The sequence below is a fragment of the Quercus lobata genome, chromosome 2, assembly GCF_001633185.2.
Source record: "Quercus lobata isolate SW786 chromosome 2, ValleyOak3.0 Primary Assembly, whole genome shotgun sequence".
Lineage (NCBI taxonomy): Eukaryota > Viridiplantae > Streptophyta > Magnoliopsida > Fagales > Fagaceae > Quercus > Quercus lobata.
Window position 1 is genome coordinate 92,532,646 of NC_044905.1, and position 12,716 is coordinate 92,545,361.

Here is a 12,716-nt window from a genome sequence, read left to right on the forward strand (position 1 = left end):
CCACACATTAGACTCATTTAGACATTTACACAATGTTTAGGGGGTTTTATTAATAAATATATTTAAAAAAACCGTTTAAGCCGTTAAGGTTTTGAGCTGTCTCTTCTCCCGCGAAACAACACGTAAAAACAACTTAGTCTCTAAAAAGGAGGAACAAGAATAGCAAATTAATAAGGACTTCAGAGCAAAAACGGGTCGACCTCCTTTTAAGATCAAATCCTAGCCAAAAAAAGCTATTAATTCGGGAACTGTATGGGAGTTTTTAGAAACAAGAATTACTTTGAGAAGTAGAAATTCTCTTAAATATTCATGTTATTTTTTACCTCCTTCTCTCCTCTCTTCTAATTCTATTACATAATTATTACATTCCCTTGAGAGTTTTTCCTTTGAAACTTGACAGGGAATGTTTATTTCCTCCATATAATCTACAGCATTCAAGTAAGTTCAATTGGGTCTGCTTTACATTGTTTTGTCTGTCTGTCTGTCTGTATGTCTGTCTTTTTTTTGTTTATTTAATTTTTGTTAATTAATGTACTTATAAAAAAAAAATGTTAACTGATTTGATTAAAGCCTTAAAAAAAAAGGGAAACCAAGAAAGAAATTAAAAGGGTAAATGTGTTTTTGAATGATGGAATTCAGATAAATTCAATGTTATCTTTTGTGAGAAGTACTAAACATTTTTTTTTTTTTTGAAGTTTTGGTGTTTTGAATATTTTTAGTCCATTCTAATATAGGGGAAACATGTAAGATATTGATGCATTGTGGTGTTGAATTTTTGAGATGAAATAAATATTGGAGTTGAATTATCATAGGTGATTTTATCCACCATAATCTTTGTGGGGGATTTTCTGAAGCCAATAAATAAACAAACTTAAACAGAAGTAATTAAAACTGACTGCATTAATATGTAATAAACGTTAAACGTTACTATTAAGGATGCTAAATTAACGTCCTTGTGTTCTAACACACAAATTTACTCGACCAACTTGTGAAAATGTAATGTGTTAGTCATTATCATATCATTTTCTTTTCTTTTCTTTCTATTCTTGTTTTTTTTTTTTAATCTTTCTTTATGATGTTGTTCATTCATCAACTCTAACTTTTGGATCTATGACAGAACCAGAACAAGATGATCAGGTGCTTGTTTTTCATTTCCTTGTTGATACATTCAGCTTTAGGGCAGAACTCTACATCAAAGAAATGGCTGACTTTAAGTGGTAAGGATTTGATTTTACGAATTCTCTTATTTGATTTTGGTGCTATGTTTAAAAAATAAAAAAAGGCTACAATCTAAGAAAGAAGAAAAGGTACAATCCATTAATTGGAAATAGGATCAATGTAGCAAGTTCCAAGATCTGTATTTCTAGAAAATGAAGGATCTTTGTAATTGCAAAATTCATCTTTGAGGCTCAAACTAATCAATGGCTGTAGCAACTTGCATAAATTTGAAAAAAGAAAAAAGAATCTTTACTAATTAAATTGAAAACAGTATGTTTTTATTGTGAAGAATGGCAAAAGTTATGTTACTTAGCCCCAAGACTTTTAGACAAAGTTATGTTTCTAAGGAAGCAGGGTTTGAACCGAGACATATCTCTTGGAAACGCTAGAAAATGTCATTTGATCTAAAACTCATTGGTTATGTTCCCTATCATGCATATTTATATAGTTCATACCAGGTTGAATTTGCGATACATTCTGTGATTCTTTTACCAGGTAAACGGCCCATTGTGATAGCGAGAGGCGGGTTCACAGGAATGTTTCCTGAGTCCAGCTCGTTTGCGAATCAAATGACACAGACTTTAAGTTTGCCAGATACGGCTACGCTCTGCAATCTACAACTAACAAAAGATGGCATTGGTATATGCCTTTCGGGTGTCACACTTGATAATTCAACAAATATAAACCTTATATTCCCAAAAGATAAAAAGAACTACACTGTCAATGGAAAGGAAGTGTCGGGGTGGTTTTCTTTGGATTATACAAGTGATCAGCTCTTCAGCAATGTATCATGTAAGTCTCCAAACACCTTGACTTTCTCCTATTTCCTTGTATGATAATAATGAGGGGTTTAGCTTCTGGTACTTCCTTTTTAGTAACATAGTTATATAGATGATGCATGTCACATTATCTTAGTTTTAATCAATCTTTTTTTGAACAACTGCTTACAATGGAGGAAACGTTATCATCGAAATATCATTTTCATCTAAGTCTATTATTAACGCTATTTTTTTTATGCACCAATCGCATGCCATGTTAGAAGTTGTGAAAAATGTTTGTTACTATTGTTAAAAGTATGTGATTAAATAATTAAGTATACTATTTTTCAATAGTTTAAACTTTTAGAACAATCGGTAATTTAACACTTGTAGTTACCGAAAAAGAAATTCAAATTTACAATTACTTTTTGCAATTCCTCCTAACAAGTCAAATCTACTTCACACTGTCCACGCTATGCAGAAACACAATTACTACAATTGATGGCTTTTTCAGAAGTAGGAAGAATCAACAGAAAAAACAGAATACATGATATCTTTCATAATGAATCAAATGAAAAGCTTGTAGCAATAAAGAACTTAATCCATAGCTTCAAAAGTGACCTTTTAAAAAAAATACATACATACATACATACATATATATATATATATATTTATATATTTGCTTTGTAATGATCTTTTTTAACAGTGGTTCAGAATGTACTCTCTCGATCAAGTATGTTCGATTTGCTAGCACCTATATCTACTGTTGAAGATGTCACAGGAATTAAACCGGCCCAGTTTTGGTTGAATGTTCAGGTCTCTCTCTAAACTAATTATTGGTAACCTATTTCCTTTAGGGAATGAGAATTCTCTCTTTCATTCAAACATGAAATCCACAAGCATCATTCATTATTTTCTAAAATAGCTTTGGTGTTTGGTATGCAGTATGATACATTCTATACCCAACACAAACAAAGCCCAGCAACATTTGTTCAAAAGGCACTGAGATTTATGGGTATCAATTACATTTCATCTCCTGAGGTTGGTTTCTTGAAGAGCATGGTTGGGAAAGTGAACAAAATCAAGACAAAGCTCATCTTCCAGGTCCTCGGTGCAGATGAGATTGAACCTACAACCAACAAAAAGTACAGTTCACTGCTGGAGGATCTTGCCTCCATCAAGTCATATGCATCTGGGATCCTTGTCCCTAAAGAATACATATTGTCAGTTAAGGCAGACAAGTATTTGGGGGCTCCTACCACCCTTGTATCTGATGCTCATAAACAAGGACTAGAAGTATATGCTTCTGGTTTTTCAAATGATTTAATCTCAAGCTATAATTATAGCTATGATCCATCACAGGAATACCTGCATTTTATTGATAATTCTCAGTTCTCTGTTGACGGGGTGCTTACTGATTTCCCACCTACAGCATCAGAAGCCATTGGTGAGGACTAACTATCATATGCCATCACCATATTTTTCTCCCCCATTTTCTTTGAAGTGCTATACAAGCCCAATACTGAATCTAGAGTGCAATTGAATGTAGCTTTTTGCTGAAAGTTTCTTTGCTGGAAGGTTAAAGTATAGTTATACTTGGAAAAGGCAAGGTTTTAAGAACCTATACATTAGTAAATAAGTTAAAAAGCTAAAAAGAAAATGTTGTTACTAAACAGACAAATAATATATATATATATATATATATATCTCTAGAAGATATTTACTCATCAAAATTGAAAATCCAGTGATGGTAATTCAAATCACTAGAGCAGGATATAAATTGTTATTCTAATGTTTTTTCGGTTCTGATCTGACCCTGCCATTGCTCTTTCTGCTGTAGGATGCTTTGCCAATAACAAGCAGGTTAAACCTGCCAAAGGTGTGATACTTATCTTAAATCTTTCTCTAAGCACATGCTACAACCTTTAAAAGTTTATAGCTAAGTTAAAGGAAGAACAAGCTTTAATTGTGCAAAAACAATTTTGTGCCTTTTCAGGAAATCCTTTGATTATAACTAAAAATGGAGCAAGTGGGATTTACCCTGGCGCCACTGATCTTGCTTATCAACAAGCAGTGGATGATGGTGCGGACATAATAGACTGCTCAGTTCAAATGTCAAAAGATGGAGTTGCCTTCTGCTTGGATTCAGCGGACCTTATGGGATCAACCACTGTGATATCTTCTTTCATTTCTAGGTCGAATGTTGTCCAAGAAATTCAACCTAATGCTGGAGTTTTTTCATTTGATCTCACATGGAGTGAGATTCAAACCTTGAAACGTAAACTTCTTCTGAACTTTTTCGTACTTTCTCAAATTTCAAGTTTTATAAGCTTTTGATACCACTTACACTTAAAAATACTCATACTGCAGCTCAAATAGCTACTGTTTTCAAGGACTTCCCAAGAAACCCAGCATATAAGAATTCTGGTAAATTTGTGACCCTTGCTGAATTTCTGGAGTTCGCTAAAGCAAAGGGAGCTTCTGGAATTTTGATCAACATTCAGGTAAGCTTCTTTTTTCCCTTTTGAGAAATTTTTTATTCTGCTCTAACTCTAGGCTTCTTCATAAGCATCATTGTTCATTATTTCACCTCAATCCAAAGCCATATATATGTAGCCTATTCCCTATCATGTTTCAGCTCTATAGTTCTATTTATATATTTTATACCAATACCTACCTGTCTTTCTCAGAATGCTGCCTACTTAGCATCAAAGAAGGGGCTTGACATTGTAGGTTCTGTTACCACTGCCTTGAGCAATGCCACCTTTGACAAGCAATCCACCCAATCAGTACTGATCCAATCCGATGACACTTCAGTGTTGTCCAAGTTTAAAAGTGTTCCAACTTACAAAAGGGTGCTGTATATCGAAGAGAAAGTAGGTGACGCACCCAAACAGTCGGTGGAGGAAATCAAGAAGTATGCTGATGCAGTTGCTGTAACAAGAGCAACCATCATCGAAGTCACAGATTTCTTCACCACGGATTTCACAAGTGTTGTTGAGGAGTTTCAGAAGGCAAATATCTCGGTCTTTGTCTATGTTTTGAGGAACGAGTACATCACACTCGCATTTGACTATTTCTCAGATCCCATTGTGGAGATTGCTACTTTTGTTACTGGAATTGGAGTTGATGGGATCATAACTGAGTACCCAGGAACTGCCAGTAATTATATCAGTATGTGCTCCTACAACCTTAAATTCTATTCATTTCATACCATCTTCATTTGGGGGATTCTTAATCTTATGCTTCTGTAACACAACTAGAGTTTCTCACAAATGCATCTTTACACCACTAGGTCATGAGGCTAGTGGGTGCTAGTAAATAATGTAATCTTATATGCAGTATGGAGGTATCTCATGCATTGGAGATAACACATTTTCCCTCTGATGGTGCATGCAATGCTTAACATATTACCATTTTTGGTATTGCAGGAAGCCCATGTACCAATACAGATAAACCCGAATACAACATCCTACCAGTTGAAGCTGGTTCTCTGTTAAGCTTGGCTCCCCCCGAAGTACAGCCACCGGCAGCGGCACCTCTTCCACCGCTGGATTCTGCAGATGTTGTTGACCCACCTCTTCCTCCTGTGGCCAACATCAGTACTGCTAGTTCACCTGTTGCTGAGGCATCTCAGCCAAGTGCAAGTACTATATCATTTGCCAATGTTGCTAAGATGGATCTTTCTCTGATGGCAATCATGGTGCTTAGTTTACTATCTATGTTAAACTAAAGATGATGATCAATTTTTAGTCTGGCATGTGCCTGTAACTTTCAGTTTCTCCCAGCTTATTTTGGGTTTTATTTTTTTATCTTGAGTCTATACTGTAGTAAATATTGACTGACATTTAGCTCATACCATAAGATAAGAGATTGATTTGAATGGAAAAATATTTATATCAATTTTTGATCCACAATTTCTCCAATAACTGTGTTGGGTTTTTGGGTTCATCATATATAGAAAACAATAAAAAATCATACCAAGTGCACAAACTTCCACTTTTGCGCGGATTTGACAGAGGTGATTAATATGCAGACTCACCCATATCAATATTTTGGAGAGAGTGATTAATGTTAGGCATTTGACCCTTTTTCATTTCACTTCTGAACCAAATCAGTGAAATCATCCATGTCACTTCGGCTGTTAATATTGATAGTTCCTAATTTCTTTACTTCCTTTACTTAACCTTCAAACCCTCAATTAATTACACCTCCGGCACACTATGGGTAAAGGGTAATTGCCCTCTAATTAAACAGGATTTAATCATTCAATTCAAAATCAAATTTTAACAATTCCAACGTTGCCAATTTCCAAAATCATGATTTTTGTTAACAATGAAATAGAAAATATTGTAAAATACTCTACTCACCTAATAAATTTTTATTGGATAAAATTTTGAAAACCCTACATTTTTAACACCCAAAAAAATTTTAGGACTAATTTGAAAATTAGGGGAAGAGGGTTTATTTATTTTCCTTCTTAATTTTTCTATGCTTTCCGAGAGTCATAACTCATAATAAGTGAAAATAATAGCAAAAAATAGAGCTAAACCCAGAAATAAATAAATAAATGTGGGTGTGTGTGTGTGAGAGAAAGAGAGGCTCAGGGTTAGGGGTATTCTCGGAGAAGAAAAAGAGGGACCGCCATGGCTGCGACAAAGAGAGAGGAGCTGCGTGAGGAAAAGGGCATAACAGTCATTTTTCACCCACACAGTTTCTTTCTGAGTCGCCGAGCCAAGAAACGGGCCGACCTTTCTCGTTGTCCGATTACACCGCCTGAAATATCATCACCGCCTCATTATTATTATTATTATTTTGACAAAGCAGAGAGAAGATGATGAATGATGATGATGATGATGAAGAAGAAGAAGAAGATGAAGATGATTGAAACATAAAGAAATCATCGGCTCCACATGCATTCAGAGAGAAAAGAGGGGTTACAGATTTCAAAGAGATCTCCACCCCTCTCTCCCTTCCTCTGAGAGCAGAACCTCATTGACAACCCTTGGGTTGTTTTTTGGACCTTATTTATATTATTTGCCCACTACCACTAGCCTCTATTGTTGGCCATCTTCCATCATTACCCCTCCTTTAAGCTGCGATAGTGCTGATGGGTAAGGGGTTAGTTTAGTCAATGCCAACTTTTTTTGGAGGGGTGGGGGTGGGGTGATTGTATTTTTAGGGTCTATTTGGATAGAACTTATTTTGCTGAAACTGAAAACTTAAAACTAAAAACACTACTAGCAAAATAATTTTTAAATGTGTGAATAGTACCGTGGGACCCATTTTTAATGAAAAAGTTGATAAAAAGTGTAATTTGTGGCTCCGTGAACAGTGCATATGTGCACTGTTTACTGCAGAAAGTCAACAATTGCGGTTACTGTTCATTGAACAGTAACCGCAATACTCCAAATGAAAACGCGTGAAAAAAAAAAAAAAAAAAAGAAACGCAACACAACGCAACAAGTCCAACCCAAACACACACTTAATACAGTTTTCATAACCATACTTCCACAAAAAATCATAAAGTTATTATCATAAGTTTGCAAAAAACGTTTTTTTTTTTTTTTTTTTTTTTTTTTTTTTTGAGAATGAAGTTTGCAAAAAACGTGATTTCAATAAGAGGTTCAAATTAAAACCAATAATATAATATACTTACGATTTATTATGAAAATATTGTGAATGTATCACTTCTTATAAAGAAAGAGAAATAATTAATGGATATCATAAGAGCGCTAGTTTAGAAAATATTTTTAGTTAATGGATGTCCTAATGGTAATGGTTTAGGAAATTTTTTATAGGAAAAGAAAAAAATAATTGTTTTATTTCACAGCTTTTTTATATTTTTCACGAAAGTGATTTATGGAATATTGATATCAAAATTTTCCTTTAACAAATGCCCTAATGATACTTGTTGTTGATGGCCATTTTGGAAGCCTAAGTGGAAAGGAAAGGCCCAGCAACACGGACAGAAAAGAGTTAGCAAATGAATAGAAAACTCATTAAGCCCAAGCTGCAGGAATAATGAATCACAAGCCCATGAGATAAACAAATGGGCCTTGAGAAGGTAAATGGGCTTAAAGGAGCCCAGAAACAGAAAAAAAAAGTAAATCATGGGCAGTATATGATGTGAAAAAGTGAAAATGGGTCACGGTAAGCCCAAATTAATGAAAGCAAATAAAGTAAGGGGTTGATGGCAAACCCATGAACCCCAAAGATGAGAGATAATGTAATTAGACCGAGGAAGCCCAAAGAATTCAGTAAAAGCCCATGGGAATACAAAGTTAGAAAAAGGGCCGAGTAAGCCCAAGGAAAGCAAATGGGCCCGGGACGCCCAAGGGAAAACAAATGAGACATAGGAGCCAGTGATGTAATAAAAGAACCAATGGCCGTACTAGGCCATTGGGAGAAGAATAAACGACAAGCCCAAAGAGGCCCAACAAGATTAAGGCAAACAACAGGAATGATAGAGTGGTATGGCAAGAGATGGTAGCAGGAAAAAGGGTGGGCTGAAGAAAAGCAAAGCTCACCGTCAAGCAAGGCCCAGCCCCTATGTAGGTCAAGCCATAAAGGAAAGGGGAACCAGAAAATAGTCAAAAACGGACGGCAGACTGTGCAGGCTAACCATGGCAAACACATGAACAGCAGGCAGATTTTGGACATACATGAAAGAGAGGCACGTGCAAGGCCCAGACCTCACCAGCCTGTACCCAGCCAATACAGGACACGGTGAGGTCATGGGTTAGGTAAGAGGGCATGGTTTGGCGGTAGGGAGAGGGAAAAACCTATTTTGAGGTTCCTGCTCGGGTTCTTTTGGGGGAAGTGTCCTGCTAGGATGACATACCACCCAAAAGAAGCAAAACTGAGTTGGAACCTCTGGGTGAATGCCATGAGGGATAAAGAGAGAGATGACACCCACACCATAGCAAGAAAGGGTGCCACGGCAGACAAACAAACAAAATAGTTTTCTTTTGTTAAGCGATGGGGAGTGGCACACAGACGGACTAGTGGTGGTCGACAAGTACACCCAGACCAAACAAAGGTGGTTGAGGGCCAAAATAGTAAAATCCGGTCATGGCAGGCACTATAAAAAGGCCATTGCCATGTACAGGAAGCAAGACGACACAAGCACTATGGTATTAGGAATTTGAAAACCAGGAAATAGAAAACAAGTATTAAGAAAAAGAAGTAGTAAGAAAAAAGATAAGAAACGGGAATATTAGAAGAGAAGGAAAGAAAAAGATAGAGAGTTAGAGCGGTAGGCATGCACCAATATGTTGATTCCCTCTCTCCCTCTGAAAGTCTTGCTCTCGACTGGAAACAAAGGGTTCTCTTGTGTATCAACCATTCAGGTCTGCTTCCCTCAAAGTGATTAATTTCCACGGCAAGATCTCCCTGAGAGATTATTCACTATGAGAAGAGGCGTTCTTCCTTCACTGGTTTTGGTCCTACGGATCAGATTTAATCTGATTTCTTTCCTCTTTCAATCAACCCATATACTACCCACTTGTTTCCCTTACTTTTCTTATAAAATAATTGTTGTTAAACTGTGATTATCCTTTCTTAAGTAGGGATTATCTGTTTACCTTAATAAAGATGTTAAAGTACATTATTTTATCTTATTATTATCATATCTATCTGCCACAACTCATCTGAAACAATTCTGCCCGCCGTAAGCGTGCTCCTGGCAGACGAGGCATAGTTTGCACACAAGCTGGACCAAATTGAATTACAGTTGAACCGGTCTCAACTCCCTTACTCAAAATATTTGGGATTAGTACCGTAGGAGGCAGCCCAGCCCGATTTAACCAAAAAGGCCCACTACACTTGTTAATCAGGCCCTTTGAAGTATAGGCTAGATTCTAAAAAGGAAATTGGATTTTAAACCTACATCACACAAAATAGGGAGTCTTTATCACTGGAACAAATTGAAACAAACAACTAATTAAAAAAATATAAATTTGTTGTTGAATTATTAATATAATTTAAATTTGTTAATTATATCTATTTCAGATTTGTTAATCTTGAAAGAAAAAGCATTATTAGGTATAAGTTTATCCCTTAATCATTCATGTTGGGTCATACAATTTGATAGATCAGGACAATACACTTATATAGTACCTTTACAAAATTCAATGGAACATCATTTAATGCATTATTTTTTAAATGTTAAGGTATAAGTTTTTCTATTTATCATCCTTAATTTTTATTTACTTTTTGAATATAATTAAGGAAGTGATATCCTAACTTTTGGCTAAACAATTTCGTTCATCCATATTCATATGACATTTTGAAAATGAGTTTAAATTCAGTCAGGACTTGGCGTAAACCCAAGTATTTATGCCCTCCAATGAGATAGTGCCATGTCAGCACTTTACCAAAATATGAATATTAAGCACCCGCATACAACAACAGCTTATAATATCAAATTCAAAACACAACCCTCCTCTTCACGTTCAAACCAAACCTCCACGGCTCCACCCCCACCCCAACACACATGCCACCACGAAAGCCAATGGAGTCACTTCCAGAGCAAAAAAAAAAAAAAAAAAAAACACCAAAGCCACCACACCACTATGAAGTGGAAAATTCAAGAAAATGAAACCTGTCTGAGAAATCCAAGCACCGTCACTCCAATGAGTCTAATTTACAAACAAAAATTAAGATCCATCTCATTTCTAGTGTTCTTCTCATAGAAGTAACCAAACCCAAAATCTATAGAAACACCAATATCAATAACAAAACAAAAACCCATCAGCTTGTTTCAAAAACTAGACAAAACCCAAATGAGAAAATACATAAGTTAAAACAAAAATGATGAGGAAGATGGTCATGGTTGGTGTTGGGTCCTTTGTTGGACATCCGATGGATGCAGCGTTTTTTTTAAAGCCACCTTATAGACCCTCGCTCGGTCTCTAATGAGTGAGAGTTTGAGGTTATGGGTTTGATCACATTGAATGAGAGGGATAAGACGATTTTGGGTTTGAGAGTCAATGTTTGTGGCTTAAGTGATGGTGGAGTAATAAAACTCCACCACGAATTCCGATCCATGGTGATTCCGATAGTTTGTGATTTTCTTTGATTTTTTTTTCTTAAAATACAAATTATTAATGATTGTGTTTGGTAGCTAAGTAAATCATTAGGAAAAGGCCACATAAATTTTCTCCACTCTATATTTGGTAGCCTAGAAAATTAAAAGGGAAAGCTAAAAAATTTTCATCTTCATTCAGTGTTTGGTAGCCAAGAAAACCAAAAGGAAAATCCTCATGTTCTTCACAAAGAAACCCAAAAAACACCAAATGGCCTTGATTCAACCGTATCGGCCAAGGACCCAATTGCCATCAACCACCACATCAAACTACAAGTGAACACTTCAGCCACACCCAAAATCCAGTCAACCCAATTGCCATTGTAAAAGGATAAAGATAAATACTAAAAGAAGAGAGAGATTCAAACGTTATATTAGATCCAAGGAAAAGGAAAAAGAAAAAGAAAAGGGAGATATATTGTTAGCAACTCACGTGTAACAGAGGTGTAACAAATTTGGGATTAAATGAGATATTATATTCACTTAGCTGACGTGGAGATCTACTATTGGTGGGCATAACCCATGTTTTACGCCCCATCCGGACAGAACATTCACTTCTTGAAAATCCCATGAAATGACAATGATATGATTAAACCTGGGACTTCTAGTTTTATGTTACATCCTAGACTAATGTGTCTACCACTTGGGTACCCTTTGATGGTTTCCTTGATTAAAACTTTCGTAAAATGGGATTAGGAATTTTTTTTTTAATTACTTTTCAAATTCCTTTTGATACATCCAAAAATGGAATATTGCGCTAAAAATTTAGAACAAAGAGAATATGTAGTAGTGTAAAAGGAGTAAGAAATATGTTAACAAATGTTCTTATACACGTTAAGGAGGCTTCAAAATGATTCCACCTATATTAGAAAGTAACAAAAATTAATAAATAAAAGTTCTCTAAATTGAAAGAGATTTGCGACAATACTCTTTGTAAGGCGGACCCCAAAAAAGCTCACAAGCTCATTAATTTCTAGGTTGATGTTGAATTTTGGTGCATTCTTCTAACTCATTCGGATTTTGGCCCATGAAAAATGATGGGGGTACAAGTACCATTGAATAGATTGATTACACCAGATGCATCTCATAGTTATTTATTATCCTCCAATGTAATTGTTTTCCTAACTATTTGATATGTAAAATTATCCTTGGCTTGGTTAGTTAATTCATTAAGTAATATATATTCACTTATCCTGGTTAGTATTAAATAAGTTTATTTAGTAAACATAGTAGTAAAACATTTTTTTTTTTTTTTGATAAGAAGCATGAAATATTCATTCAACTTGAAAAGAGTTACAACAGAAAAAGCATACAAACACTGTGAGAAAATCACAAACAATTACACACCACTCTCCTCAATGAACCCAAGAACCTAGCAATATTTCTGAGTTTGCATATTAACATTTTTGGGGTCTCTTTTCTTGGGCTCTAGCGGTGGGCTCATTAAAAGGAGAGATATTACTTGTGGTTTTCGGGGCTGGGAAGTCCTTGGGCCAAAGAAGAGAACATTTGAAAGCCCAAAACCGATTTTTGGCCTTAGAGGACCATTGGGAAACACGTGAGTGCTCAACAGAGGAGGGTGTTGGGCTCAAGGAGCAAACCACTGCCAGCACAGTTGAACAACTGTCTTTCTCTATACCCAAGCTCACCGG

The 12,716-nt window shown here is 35.7% G+C and overlaps 1 protein-coding gene across 1 annotated transcript; it reads left to right on the forward strand.

Annotated features, from left to right (window-relative positions):
• The first annotated feature begins 275 nt into the window (after window positions 1–275).
• Window positions 276–5,900, forward strand: LOC115957429 (glycerophosphodiester phosphodiesterase GDPDL7-like). The gene is made up of 10 exons (XM_031075671.1): window positions 276–438; window positions 1,118–1,217; window positions 1,714–2,010; window positions 2,683–2,792; window positions 2,922–3,423; window positions 3,817–3,855; window positions 3,973–4,254; window positions 4,347–4,480; window positions 4,667–5,150; window positions 5,408–5,900. Exons 2-10 carry the CDS (start codon window positions 1,130–1,132, stop codon window positions 5,707–5,709), a joined length of 2,238 nt encoding a protein of 745 aa, XP_030931531.1. The 5' UTR covers window positions 276–438; window positions 1,118–1,129; the 3' UTR covers window positions 5,710–5,900.
• The last annotated feature ends 6,816 nt before the right edge of the window (window positions 5,901–12,716 follow it).